This window comes from Canis aureus, chromosome 8, assembly GCF_053574225.1.
Source record: "Canis aureus isolate CA01 chromosome 8, VMU_Caureus_v.1.0, whole genome shotgun sequence".
NCBI lineage: Eukaryota > Metazoa > Chordata > Mammalia > Carnivora > Canidae > Canis > Canis aureus.
The window spans coordinates 39,735,099-39,749,127 of NC_135618.1; the positions used below are offsets into that span (position 1 = coordinate 39,735,099).

General features: G+C 51.2%; 1 protein-coding gene and 1 long non-coding RNA gene across 3 annotated transcripts; one reads left to right on the plus strand and one right to left on the minus strand.

Moving 5' to 3' along the window:
• Positions 1-1,799: 1,799 nt before the first annotated feature.
• On the plus strand, positions 1,800-9,246 carry ZNF263 (zinc finger protein 263). 2 transcript variants are annotated; one of them, XM_077906343.1, is made up of 6 exons: positions 1,800-2,916; positions 3,959-4,139; positions 4,639-4,712; positions 4,994-5,120; positions 6,584-6,700; positions 7,180-9,246. In XM_077906343.1, exons 1-6 carry the CDS (start codon positions 2,530-2,532, stop codon positions 8,346-8,348), a joined length of 2,055 nt encoding a protein of 684 aa, XP_077762469.1. In that variant the 5' UTR covers positions 1,800-2,529; the 3' UTR covers positions 8,349-9,246. The 2 variants fall into 2 exon arrangements, with proteins under 2 accessions (XP_077762469.1, XP_077762470.1); XM_077906344.1 differs by lacking the exons at positions 3,959-4,139; positions 4,639-4,712 and having other exon boundaries at positions 1,801-2,916.
• Positions 9,247-11,715: 2,469 nt separating this feature from the next.
• Positions 11,716-13,783, minus strand: LOC144318897 (uncharacterized). Its single transcript, XR_013384861.1, has 2 exons — positions 13,624-13,783; positions 11,716-12,146 (listed from the first exon to the last, which is right to left on the minus strand). It is a non-coding gene; the product is annotated as an uncharacterized LOC144318897 (long non-coding RNA).
• Between the last annotated feature and the right edge of the window lie 246 nt (positions 13,784-14,029).

A 14,029-nucleotide genomic window follows, 5' to 3' on the forward strand; every position in this document is an offset into this window, starting at 1 on the left:
GGTCTCCAGAGGGCATACTTCCTTCTCTGAACTTTTCACCAAAGACCTAAAATAGTGGTTCTTAATCTTTTTAGTGGTTTTGAGAACTTGATAAAAGCCATGGATCTGCTTCCTAGAGCATACACATATATACCCAGTTTTGCATACAATATCAAAAGTTACAAGCTTTCCAAATCTAACTATAGTGGCCCTCCAGAACTGCCCTGGCCTGTACAGTAGCTACTAGGTGGCATTTAGCAACACCAGGTGCATTTCACCATCTCAGTAAGTTCTACCGGACAGGGCTGCTCTATAATTTTATGGACGGTAGGTTAAGAACTCCTGCCCCATATGAGCCTCTGTAGATCTACTGGCCTATATCCTACTCCCAGTAATATGCCGGCTATTTTTTTTTCTGTTTGAATATAGATAAGCCTCAAAGAAACAAAAACGAATACAAACAGTAATTTTGAATAACACAGAAAGTCCATCTAGCTTCAAGTCCCCATTAATAACCTAAACTTAAATAGCAGATGATTCATTCTTTCCCATCTCAAGGTATAATGTGGTTTTGCAAACATTCCCATGTCCCACATCCTGCAATAAAAATCCAAGTTGCTTTTCTGTGAGATAGGGTGAGCCTTACTGTGCATTAGTAACAGCTAGTATGACATGGAGTTCATGCCGAGTGCCAGGTACCATCCTAGCATCCTACACGTTAGCTCATTTAATCCTCACCCAATGCTACAAGGTGGGGATAATCTTATCCCCTCAAAAGAAAGAGCTAAAGTTTGGGATTGGTGGGATTAAATAATTTGAGAGAACGTGGGAAATGCCAGCAAAGTGGGGTGATTCTAGGTTAGAATCTGTAGTTTCCTGGGATGCCTGGGTGGCTCAGCGGTTTAGCGCCTGCCTTCATTCAGCCCAGGGCGTGATCTTGGAGATCCAGGAGATCCAGGAGTCGTCCCACATCGGGCTCCCTGCAGAGAGCATGCTTCTCCCTCTGCCTAGGTCTTTGCCTCTCTCTGTGTGTGTCTCACATGAATAAATTAAAAAAAAAAATCTGTAGTTTCCTGCAATAGTCGGAAACAGAAAATAGCCTTAGAGGACTCTGAGGTCTCACGTCTCGACAAGGGTTTCTGAAATGTACCTATACCTGCCTGCGTGTTCTGAGGCTGGGGCCACATGTGGCCACCGCTTTTCCTCGAGAGGCACAAGAAAACCCAAAATACTCAGGACTCTTTCCACCCAGTCGTCCAAAGCCAGCCTGTCCTCACATCACCCGTTATTATTGTGGCAGCCTGAACTTGAAGACAGACTGAACAAAGCGTTAACCGTTACACGGGGATGGTCTCCGTCCTACAGGTTTGTGTGCCATGAGCGTCTAGCTGCATTGGGCAAGCGCTGAATAAAAGGTTACAGGTTGTCACGATCGACTCCTACGACGCCCCATATCCTGAGCCCACGGGCCTGACTGTCGCTGGAGGGAAAGTTGCTGAGCCGATCTCCGGGTTCCCTCCGTTCGCCCCTCGCAGTGAAGTTCACAGCTTTCGTCACGAGACCTAGGACCCAGGAGAGAGCTGAACACGATCCCGCCCTCGCAGGGGTGGACACTGACTGGCACGTCCTGGGTCCCCAGGAGCCTCAGGTACAGCCTGCGGCACACAGGACTCACCCGCGCCTGCCAAGGGGCCGCGGGTGCAGGCGCCGGCGCAAGCGCGGAGCGCGCCACAGACTACATCTCCCGGCAAGCCTCGCGGCGACGTTGACCCGGGCGGGTCCGCACGCTTCCCTCCCACCCGGCGGAGAGGAGCCTGGCTTGCGTGCTGCTGAGGCCGTCGGGTCTCCGGCGCCCTCTCCTGCACCCCCGAGTAACCAGAGCGAGGGGGGAACTGCTCTTAAGTCCCTTATGACCGGGACAGTAGTTCTCAAACTTATGTCTGGTGGAAGAGCTTGTAAACAGTTCAGATTGCCGGGCTCCACCCGACACTGACGCGCTGAATTTCACGTGGCTCGGGAATTTTGACTTCATTAGGTTTTCTGGGAATTCTGATCCGGTTGCCCACTGGCCACGCCCTCCTCAGGTTTGTTTTCCACTAAACTTAGCCGGCCCCGCCTCTCGTCTCCAATTGGCCCGTCGCTTGTCCCGCCTCTGCAGTGAAATTTTCCCTTGTGATTGGTCGGCGGTGAGGCTGACCCAACGGATGCGAGAGTTCGCGGATCGTGACCCGGAAGTTGGTCCCGAGGTTGCGCCGTTGGCTGCGGCCGCCTGACGCGCGTTGGGACTTCCGGCGTGAAGCCGAGCGCCTAGTCTCGCCTGAGACCGCGACGAGGTTGAAAGCGCGGCGTTGTGGTCCTGCCCGGTGAGGTCCTGCTGGTGACGGGACAGGCGGCTGGCGCGGCGGCGTCCGTGGTCGACTGAGGCCAAGGCCCCAGACCCGGCTGCGCCCGGGCTGGACCCCTCGGCCTGGACTTGCAGTCGCGGGGTTTGGGGGCCTTCCCTGGCGGGCGCAGCTGATTTCGGGGCCAAAGCGCACCCGGGGCCTTGCGATGGCGTCGGGCCCGGGCCCCCAAGACCGGGAAGGGCTCCTGATAGTGAAACTGGAGGAGGACTGCGCCTGGAGCCAGGAGCTGCCCCCATCGGATCCAGGGCCCAGTCCTGAGGCCTCCCACTTGCGTTTTAGACGGTTCCGCTTCCAAGAGGCCGCTGGGCCCCGGGAAGCCCTCAGCCGGCTCCAGGAGCTTTGCCACGAGTGGTTGCGGCCTGAGATGCGTACCAAGGAGCAAATCCTGGAGCTGCTGGTACTGGAGCAGTTCCTGACCATCCTGCCCCAGGAGATCCAGAGCAGGGTGCAGGAGCTGCATCCCGAGAGCGGCGAGGAAGCCGTGACCCTTGTGGAGGACATGCAGAGAGAGCTTGGGAGACTGAGACTACAGGTGAGACAAAGAGCTGTCTTTTTCTGCGGTTTGGCCCCGAGGACTAGGACATGGCGGCCCTGTTCTCCATACCTTTACTTGGTCCCTCGAGTAGATTTTCTTTCTTTTTTTTTTTTTTTTTAACTTTTTTTTTAAATTTTTATTTATTTATGATAGGCACACAGTGAGAGAGAGAGAGAGGCAGAGACACAGGCAGAGGGAGAAGCAGGCTCTATGCACCGGGAGCCCGACATGGGACTCGATCCCGGGTCTCCAGGATCGCGCCCTGGGCCAAAGGCAGGCGCCAAACCGCTGCGCCACCCAGGGATCCCCCTCGAGTAGATTTTCTATGAGCAAGAAGTGTTTTCATAGTTTGGTCAGGAAGATGCATTTTCCAGGTTTTCCCCGGAAGGACGGAGTGAGCTGTGAAGAGTGCCCTATTTCCACATGGAGGCAGGGGTTTTGCCTTAGTGTGACCCCCAGAGTTAATTTGCAGGATTCAAATCCTCATTCTGCTCCTTAAAAGCTTTGTGACTTTGGGCAAGTTAGTTAATCTCTTTGAGCTTCAGATTTGCCGTTAGTAAGGTGAGAATGATAAAATACCTTTCTAGGTTTGTAGGGAGAGCATATGTAGTTTTGATCACACCATTGGCTCTTAGTGCTTAATGGCTGTTAGGTGCGGCAACCTCGTCTCCTCTGCAGAGTTAGGTCAGGATACTAGTGAATTTAGAAAAACAGTTTGGCAGTGAGACTCTGCGTGCACTCGCCCACAGGATCACCAAAATTCTGGAGGAATGGAAGCATTAGAGTGGGGGAAGGCAAGAGGAAGTCAGGTGTGTCAGAGAGGTGTGCAGGAAAGGTTTGCCCTGGGAGTGGAAGCCCTCGCTGCCTTTTTTCCCCCACATATAAGATCAGGAAAGCTTTTACTGTAAACTGTCCTTCTCTTTTGCTGGATCCAAAAGGATTGACTGGTTTTCTGTCGAAGGTTTGCCCTCAATTCTGTACTAATTTCCCTTGCTGTTGGGCCCTGTTGTGATGATGAGTGATGTGGGTTGGTTCCCAGGTCACAAACCATAGGCGGGGAACAGAAGTGCTTTTGGAGGAGCCTTTGCCTCTGGAAACAGCACGAGAGTCACCGAGCTTCAAGTTGGAGCCAATGGAGACTGAGCGAAGCCCTGGCCCCAGGCTGCAGGAGCTGCTAGGCCCCAGCCCCAAAAGGGACCCCCAGGCTGTAAAGGAGAGGGGTGAGGAACAGTTATCTGGGCTGGTGGGAGGGAGGAGGGGCTTTGGGGTTGTCCCGTGACACCAGCAAGTGGAGTTTGGTCACCTAGGTGAGGGAATTTCAGATCTTAGGGTTCCAAGATGTGGAGTGAAGGACCTAAAAGTGGTGGATTGGGTTCTTTTGGGGATGGGAGGAGGGTGGGGGGTTTGTAAGTAAGCCCTTCTGTATGCTGAACACAGACATTTACAGCTTTGAATGATTGGGGGCTTGAATGCTGCAGGCCAGCAGGGAAGTTGACTGGTGATCATGTCCGTCCTGTCTGCCCACCCCCCACCCCCCACCCCCCACCCTCACACTCTGCCATTTTGGATATTGTTTTATTATGCTTATGTTGCCTTCTTTTGTGCATTATTCAGTCCTCAGCAGAGACTGGGTGTTGGGGAATGGATACCATGTTATAATAATCCTTGGGTTCCCAAGAATTACAAATGCCATTCTCATCATGATTTCTGTCACTTCAGCATTGTCTGCTCCCTGGCTTTCTCTCTTTCCTGCTGAAGGAAACATGGAAGACAAGGAGATGACTGGGCCCCAGGTGATGTGGAAGTTCCCATTGTCTCCCCCAGCACCTCTCCCCGCAGTTGCTCTTAATGGGGGATGGGGTCTTTTTGCCTCTCAGAGAGGATCCTTTCTCCCTCACCATGTGCAGCCTCCCCCCCTTCTTTATTTATTTCCTCCACACCTCACTTGTGGGCCTGGCACCCTTCTTCCCCATGAAATGTATCCTTGGCCCCCTGGGTTTTGCCTCCATAACTCATGACTGCTTGAATTGTTCTTGGTGCCTCAGGGGCTAAAGGAGATCTTGTGCTGTTTCAGTTGCCTGAGAGCTTAGAGGACGTGGCTATGTACATCTCCCAGGAGGAGTGGGGGCATCAGGATCCTAGTAAGAGGGCCCTCTCCAGGGACACGGTGCAGGAGAGTTATGAGAATGTGGACTCACTGGGTAAGGACTTCTTTTCCAGGGATGAAGACTGAGCTGCTTCTGACCAGGGACCTGTCCGTTAGTCACTCACCTCCAGGACATAAGTTCTGAGTTTCGCCTGAAGACCTCCCTTTTTCTAAAGCACACTGGATGAAGATCAGTTAAACATTTGGCCGATGGCATAGTTGGCACGCTTATGACCCCCAGCTGCCAGAACTGAAGGCAGGGAGTCTGAGCTTTCATAGACTTCCCAGGGCAGAACAAATCAAATCCACTGACAGCCTCCCCCACCCTTGCATCATATACACCCAGTTCTTGATGCCCTGCAACTGTGAGATGCTTATTCCTCTGACCTCACTTGTACTTTCTATGCTTCACTAGTATTTCTAGGCCCTTCCCCAGCTTTCAGGAGGCACTGGCATCAACATTCCATACTAACAGTTATCCCAGCCCTTAAAAATTCGGGAACGGGGGAGGCCTTTTGGAAATTTGAAAATGATACATGTGTGTAAAACAGGATCAATAAATTAAGATGCATCTATGAGTTAGACTATTATGCAGAGATTCAAAATGAGGCTTACAAAACATGGCAAAAGGCTGATAGTTGGATCTAAGTGAAGAGTGTACAGGTATTGTAGAATTCCTTCAACTTTGGATATGGGAAAATTCTTATAATAAAAAGTTGTAGGAAGTCTTAAAAACATAAAACAATTCTGTGTATGTTACCATTATAGCTGTATTGATACATGGTAGGAAAGAGTCACATGCACTTTGTTTTCACACATCAACTGTTTGTAAAGAGAGGCACAGCTGTCGGCTCACTTGCACTAATTCTGCATGGGGTCACCACTAGGTTTGGTTCCATTCAGTGGGCCATGGTTTGGTGCCCTAATTTGAGCATAGCTTTCAGTGAGTGCTGTATAGGAAGAGAAATTTGGATCACAAATTTTTAGAACTAAGCCATTTAAAGTCCATGTTTGCTGGGACTAGAGTGAGGTTTTAGTTTTAGCATAGCAGAGGAATGATACTCTTGGGTTTTAACCTCAATGTCCTCTCAGAGCCCTAGATTTCTTTCTGATTGTTCATCATATTATGTTTTCTCCTGGAGTTGTCTAGTGGAACTTAGTTCTAGTTTATATTTATCTGTGAGGGTCAGGGCTTTATGATATTAAACTAATTCCACAAGACCTGATCATTCTAATCACGTTTGTTTGGTTTAGTTACAAAAGTATACATTCTTGTTGGAGAAGATCCCAAGTACTACAAAAATGTAAAAGGAAAAAGCCATAGTTTCCCTACTCCAGTTTCTTTCTCTGGAGGTAACCATTGAGAACAGTTGGGTGTACGTTCAAAGAATTGCCATCAGATTTATTGCACCTTCTGTGAATATGTTCACTGAGTGCAGGGAACAAGATTAACTGTGTTTCTTCTGCCTGGTAGAGGAAATTGGTGACATAGAAATTTCTTTCTTTCATTGTGAACAGAGTCTCAGGTTCCTAGGCAAGAGGCCCTGAGCACCCAGGTGGAACGAGGAGGAAAGCCGTGGGATCCGAGTCTTCAGACTTGCAAGGAGGGCTTGAGTCCCAGAAGCCCAGCTCCAGGTAAGGAGTGATGATGAGCAGTCTGCCCAGCTAGCCTTGTGCTATTGGGAGGGAGGCATCTGAGGATTTGGCTGTAGGGCTAGTCCATCGATGCTGCCAGGAAGATACATTGCTTCCTGTATCTCCATTGCCCACTTGCACCCCTGGGTGCAGAATATAAGGCGTTCACCCCCGGGGCCCACCCTAGTCCCAGCTCTGCTCCATCCCACCCATTTCCACAGGGCAGCAGCCAGACCCTCAGTTGTAGAGGGAGTTGGGGGCCTGTATGAAGGAATTCAGGACTGGTCTGAGTGAGCACTGGTTCCTGAGCAATGGCCACACCCCTTTTCCTCTCCAGAGTGCTCTACCTACATGGGGAAAATGGGAAACTAGAACTAGCCCTTCTGGCCTTTTGATCTACAGGGAGTAGCAGATAGGTGGGATTTCCTTTTCTGTGGCGTAGGAATAACATAGGGGTTTGATTTCTCTTGCTCTGCCAGGAGAAGAAAAGTTTGAGAACCAGGAAGAAGGTGCTCAGTCCGTTTCCCCTGAGAGCGTCCGCCCACAGGCACTGCTGCCAGGCCAGGCCAGAGGGGAGGTACCCTGGAGTCCTGAGCAGGGAAGGCCTCAGGACAGGGCAGACGGGCACTGGGAGCCTCCCCCAGAGGAAGGGATGGAGCCGTCCTTAGTAGGGGCCACAAGTTGCAGAGAACTGGGGCGACCAAAGGATTTGCAGCCGAAGAAGCTCCACTTGTGTCCCTTGTGTGGCAAAAATTTCTCTAACAATTCGAACCTAATTAGGCACCAGAGAATACATGCAGCAGAGAGACTGTGTATGGGTGTGGAGTGTGGCGAAATCTTTGGTGGGAACCCACACTTTCTGTCACTACATAGAACACACTTGGGAGAGGAGGCCCATAAGTGCCTGGAATGTGGAAAGAGCTTCAGTCAGAATACCCACCTGACTCGCCATCAGCGCACCCACACGGGGGAGAAACCCTATCAATGTAACATATGTGGAAAAAGCTTCTCTTGCAACTCAAACCTTCACAGGCACCAGAGGACACACACAGGCGAAAAGCCCTACAAGTGCCCTGAGTGTGGGGAGATCTTTGCTCATAGTTCCAATCTCCTTAGACACCAAAGGATTCACACAGGAGAGCGACCTTATAAGTGTGCCGAGTGTGGGAAAAGTTTCTCTCGCAGTTCACACCTCGTCATACACGAAAGAACTCATGAGAAAGAGAGGCTTTACCCCTTCTCTGAGTGTGGGGAAGCAGTGAGTGACAGCACTCTCTTTCTTACAAATCATGGAACCCACAAGGCAGAGAAAAAACTCTTTGAATGTTTGACTTGTGGGAAAAGCTTCCGGCAGGGCATGCACCTCACCAGACATCAGAGAACGCACACAGGGGAGAAACCATATAAGTGTAACCTTTGCGGGGAAAACTTCTCTCATAGATCAAACTTAATCAGGCACCAGAGAATTCACACGGGAGAGAAACCCTATACCTGTCATGAGTGTGGAGACAGTTTTTCTCACAGCTCCAATCGGATTCGTCATCTGAGAACCCATACGGGAGAGAGACCTTATAAATGTTCTGAATGTGGAGAGAGTTTTTCTCGGAGTTCCCGCCTTATGAGTCACCAGAGAACTCACACGGGATAGAAAACAATGGGATTTCTCTTTGGCCCAGATAAAGCGGCACATTCTGAGGGTCGTCCTGTTAAGAGCTGGTGTTCTCTGCCCAGCCCACCAAATGATGTTTTTAAAGTAATTACTATAAAAATGAACAAGATGGGGGTTATGATGAGGGAGCGGCAGGGGCAGCAAAGGATGAGTGTAGAACTAAGACGGAACTCTGGCTGAACTATTGAGGGCGGCAAGTGTTTGAGGTGACGTGCTCAGGGCAGAGTTCTCTCTGAAGTGTCTTGTCCCGGGTACATGTACTCCCCTCGGTCTGTTCAGCCAGGTTGTGATTTGGGTGCCTTACTGTGTCCATTGTTTGTCCCAACGACTCTGGGAATCCGTGTGGCTTTCTGTTACTGCTTCCTCACTTGGAATGTTCAGCAGGAGCATTTGGACTCCTGAGGCCCTTGTGACCAAAGAAGGGCAGAGTATTCTGGGTAACCAGCTCATGGCAGCAGAAGACTGGTGAGTTGCACCTCCCTTGAAAGCCCTGGCTGGGAGTCCAGGGCAGTCCAGGGCAGCCACCACAGCACCTCTCTGACAGAAGGGCCCGTGCACAGGCCAGGCAAGTAAACGTCACCTTAGACAAAAAGGAACCAGAGACCCGAGGGAAACAGTAAGGTGGAGTTTGCAGTTCAGCCCAAGTATTGGCAGAGGAAACCAGATTCTGAATTCATTTTCCCTTGCAGAGATTAAGACTCCCCCACTTCTGTCCAAGAAAGAAACAGAGCCTGGGGTCTCCAGAGGGTTCCGTGAAACACAGTGTTCCCTGGGAGGCTTGGCAAATGCGGATCGGATCCTGGGGAAATTGGGATTCATGCCTTTCCTTGTTGAAAATATGTTTGGATGGTAATAAATACCTTCAGGAGACATGAAAGTGTGCGACTCTTCCATTAAGGACCTTTTGTTTTGGCCTTCAGTGTTGATTTGTCTCCGTCTGCTTTGGATAGAGGACTGCCTTTTTCTGTGGTTCATCAAAGAAGGTTTGGATGAGGTTGGCTGAGGTAGGGTGTGGCCCGGCCAGCTCCAGGCTGAGACTGCTTTGACGTCGCTGCTTAGGTCATGTTGTCCTGAGGGTCTCCAGGAGGCTTCTTTCCTTGCGGTGGTGGACAGCAGTAAGAATGTCTTGATTTTTTTTTTTTTTTTAGAATGTTCACTTGTCACAAAGCTGAAGGAAAATCTGACTTAAAAGACAGGACATGATTGATTTATTCCCTGTTAGTGGAGGAAAAATAATGGGGAGGGCAAATTTTTTTTTTTTAAGATTGATTTATTTATTTATGAGAGAGACAGAGAGAGAGGCAGAGGCAGAGACACAGGCAGAGGGAGAAGCAGGCTCCTCACAGGGAGCCGATCATGGGACTCCATCCCACATCCCGGGGTCATGACCTGAACCGCTGAGCCACCCATGCATCCCTAGGAGTAGGAAATTCTGATGCCAGGAAAACCTCTTAGGATTTGGCCCTGGAGGTAGATAGCTAACTGCTCTGAGGGAGAAAAAGATGGAACATTACCTGGCAACTGGTTAGCAAATACACCCAATTTTAAGTGAGAGAAACCACCTGTACACCCCTCATCCCCATTTCCTTATCAGTCTTCTCTCAGCCCTGCCTCAGTATAGTAGGAGTTTGTCCTTGGTTTTCTAAGCCAATTTTTAAAAATCTTAGTTTCTTATTTTTCTTCCTTTATGCACAAGGGGGCAGGGGTAGTACAGGGTTTGAGGAGCAAGGGAGAGGAGGAAGATTTGAGAGGGGAATTTAGGATCATTAGGGCAGGGCTGGTAAGGCTGCTGAAGCCATGAAATGTGTGGGTAACATTAAGCTGATGTTACTGAGCACTCTCTTGGGTTAAGATGGCACCTTCAGGGAACTGTAAGTCTCCTGAGAATGGAAGGCACCCCTCCCCCACAGTGTCACTCCTGCAGATCTGATGCTGGTCCAACCGCTGTTGCTTCTACTCGGAGCACTGCAGCAGCGTCAGGCTAGAGCAATGAGTGCCCTCAGGAATTCACTCCCTGCACTAAAGAGGCTTTCTGATAGGAAGCCCCCCAGCCCCTTGTCTAGCTCTCCTTCTAGCAAATTCACAAGCAAAGCTGTTCTTGGCTGTCTTAATGAGATGATTTCACACAATATTCCATGTGAAACATTTACCTCAGCGCCTGGCACATAGAAAATACTCGTCTATTTGTGTTATATACGGGCAGTTAATACTGGTAAGACTGCCTTTCTTCTAAGCATTTGCCACTGATGCCAATGTGAGACCACACTAGCAGAAATTTTAGGGAGCAATCTGTTCCAGGAAGGATTGAGGATTTCCTTTTTTATCTTTTTTAAAGATTTTATTTATTCATGAGAGAGACAGATAGAGGCAGGCTCCATGCAGGGAGCCCAATGCGCGACTCCATCCCAGGACTCCAGGATCACGCCCTGGGCTGAAGGGAGACGCTTAACCACTGAGCCACCCAGGGATCCCAGGTTTGAGGATTTCTTCCTTGTCCTATCAAAGAGCAGGTTGGAGGTCTTTACTGCAGGCTCTCATGAAGTCACTGCAAGGGATGGCCAAGTGTGTGCCTTTTACATTTCTATTTTAACGTTGCACACACGCTTTTTAGGTTTATACTTTTACCCGCTGGTCCTTGAATAAGAAACCGGAAGTCTCCAACTGGCTTTTATGTCAATGGGAGACTGACACCAGGGCAATAAAGTCCTTGCCCCCTCAGCCCAAACGGTTACGGAGGACACCTGGGTGACATGGACTGTCCCTGGAGAAATGGTAATACCGAAGACCAGTGGAAGGACTCCTGGGTGGAGAATTACCACATTTAAACACTGAAAAAACCTGGCTGGCAGAGGCAGATTAAGAGCAGCAGGCCAGACATCACTGAGGACAAACCTTGTAAGGCCAGGGACTGGAAAAATTAGTACTAAACTTTTGTTCTCCAGAAAAACGCATCAGAAATTTTAATTACCGTAAGAAAGATTTATGGGTCTTGAAATCATCTGAAATTCCAGGTTTTGCAGCCCCAGCCGTTTTAAGAATATACTGTTTGAATTACACTGTCAACTGGTAGAATTTTGCAAAATCACCACTGCTTTAAGACTTGTAATCCCTGGGTGGCGCAGCGGTTTAGCGCCTGCCTTTGGACCAGGGCACGATCCTGGAGACCTGGGATCGAATCCCACATCAGGCTCCTGGCATGGAGCCTGCTTCTCGCTCTGCCTATGTCTCTGCCTCTCTCTCTCTCTCTCTCTGTGACTATCATAAATAAATAAAAAATTAAAAAAAAAAGACTTGTAATTTTTGTAAATGTTTCACAAACATTTGAAACAACTAAGTCATTAAAAAGTTCTTAATGTGTTACGGGAAACTAGCAAATTTATTAGTACTGGGAGACCAACTTCTTTGGGTGTCAGCAGCTCAAAAATAGTTAAGATTAATTAAAGGAAAAGTGTGTTTATTAGAAAAAATAGAAGTGCATTTGTCCTTTTAGCCTTCAATCCAGCTTGCAAACGCTTCTGATTAAAATCGGACTTCCATTTCAGTTGAAAGGGAGACTCAATTTCTGATGAAGTGATTTTTTACTGTGTGCGGCTTCACGTAGCAAGTAGGGGGCAGTGGGAACGGTCTAGGTGAATTCAACAATGACAAAATGGTTGATTAAAAATCGTTCAGACCAGCGACATTCGGACACATCTTCCAGTTAACATCCTCAGTTTATCACTGAAATGTCCCAGAAGTTCTAGGCAGACATCAATGGTGACAGGCCAGGTTCCAGACCTCCAGGGAGGTGGTCAGATTGCCACAGGCAAAGGGTAGGGAAAGAAAACCGGTTTCTCTCTTAAACCCAGGGCTGTGTTTGGCCATAATGCGGAGGGGTGTCGGCCTCCATACCCCCACTTGCCCTCAAGGCAGGAAAGCGGCCTAGAACCCGGGTGCGAGTCCCTACCCCGAGGGTGAAGCTGCTGGAGGGGAGGGCCCCGGCTTCTCCGTGGAGCTCTAGTCCTGAAAAGATGAGGTGAGCCCCGTCCCGGCGGCCCGTCCGCGCTCCTGCCCCGCGAGGACGGCTCTTGCGCGGCCCCGGCCCCGGGAGGAGCACAAGCCGGGCCTCGGAGACCCGGGACCACACCCGGAGACGCCGCCTCCCCAGTCCCGCCTCTAGCCCGCCCCCGGAGCTCGGTGCCGGCGCCTGCCCCGCGCGCTCCCCCCGGCCCGCGCCTGCCCCCCCGCCGCCTCAGCCGCTCTGCCCGGTGCCCGACCCTGCGGCTGCGCGCTCCCCTCGGGCCGCTCCCAGCCCGCAGTCTCCCCGTCCTGGCCGCTCTAGCCCGCCTGGCGGGAGCTCTATGGCGGCGCCGGGGGCGGGGGGCTGCGTCTCCCCGAGGGCCCGCCCCACCCTCCCCCCCGCTCCCGCCGCTCGGGCTCGCGGGGCCGGCGCTGCCCACGGGTCTCGGGCTTTCGGCTCCCCCTCCCCAGCCGGCGCGGAGGGCGCCGTCGCACTCCCCAGAACTCTCCTCCTCCTCTCGGTTGTGCGCCTCCCTGGGCCCCGCGGCGGGCCCCGCTCTCTCGGCCCAGCAGGGGCGAGCGCAGCCCGGGTGGTGCGGCCGCCGGGAAGGGCCGGCCTGCGCGCGGGCCCTGAGGCCGACGGGAAGCCCCGGAGGCGCCTAACCCGATTCGGTCCGGACGCCCGGGCTACGGGGTGAGAAAGGAGGGGGGGGGGGGAGGGCAAGCGAGGAGACTGAGGCAGTTGTCCAGGCAGGGGTGATGGCAGCCCGGACCAGGACACGAACAGCGGGGACGGAGAAGTGGGCACGAAGGGTAAGCCATTTAGGACGGAGAACCGACCGAACCTTACGAGGGCCCAGACGGAAGTCCGAAATCCTGGGACGGCCTGGGACGAAAATTTGGCCCGGACTTGTCTTTCCTGCTCTTCTTTGCCAGTGGCCACTACGGCAGACATCCCGGGACGTTGCAGCTTCTCAAGAAGACGCACTCCCGCATGCGGAGCCCGAGCTCTTTGCCCAGATTGCCCTTCCATTGCCCGCCCTAAACTTTAAAGCCCAGTTTAGAAGTCACTTCTGACCTTCTTACACTTCACCCGCTACCCAAACACTCCCGAACCCTCTACTCATCTAGCACTTACACATTGAACAGTGGTTTGTTCCTGTCGTTTTCTAATTTAGGTCTAAATGCCTAACATGGGGCTCAGTACCTAGCACGAAAAAGCAACGGGAAGCTTCCAGAATCAGTGAATACTTACCAAAAGAGTGTGACTGCCGGTCATTTACGCTGGCAATGTACTACCCATGGGGGGTGGGGGGCGCATTTGATGCAGTGACAAATTCAAAACCAGTAAGGGGATCCCTGGGTGGCGCAGCGGTTTGGTGCCTGCCTTTGGCCCAGGGCACGATCCTGGAGACCTGGGATCGAGACCTGGGATCGAGACCTGGGATCGAGACCCGGGATCGAGTCCCGCGTCGGGCTCCCGGTGCATGGAGCCTGCTTCTCCCTCTGCCTCTCTCTCTCTCTCTCTGTGACTATCATAAATAAATTTAAAAAAAAAATAAAAAAAAAAAAACTGTCCAGTAAGCTCATCTCACATTCCCATCCATGTCTTCCACAATCCATTCTACCCTAGACTTGAAACATATGCTAACACTTTATTA

Bases quoted from the DNA above. Each gene is read 5' to 3' on its own strand.
- ZNF263 (XM_077906343.1), top strand. From the start codon at position 2,530: ATGGCGTCGGGCCCGGGCCCCCAAGACCGGGAAGGGCTCCTGATAGTG. The intron at 2,917-3,958 runs GTGAGACAAAGA...GTTGGTTCCCAG, and splicing joins TTGGGAGACTGAGACTACAG to GTCACAAACCATAGGCGGGG. The intron at 4,713-4,993 runs GTGATGTGGAAG...GTGCTGTTTCAG, and splicing joins AGGAGATGACTGGGCCCCAG to TTGCCTGAGAGCTTAGAGGA.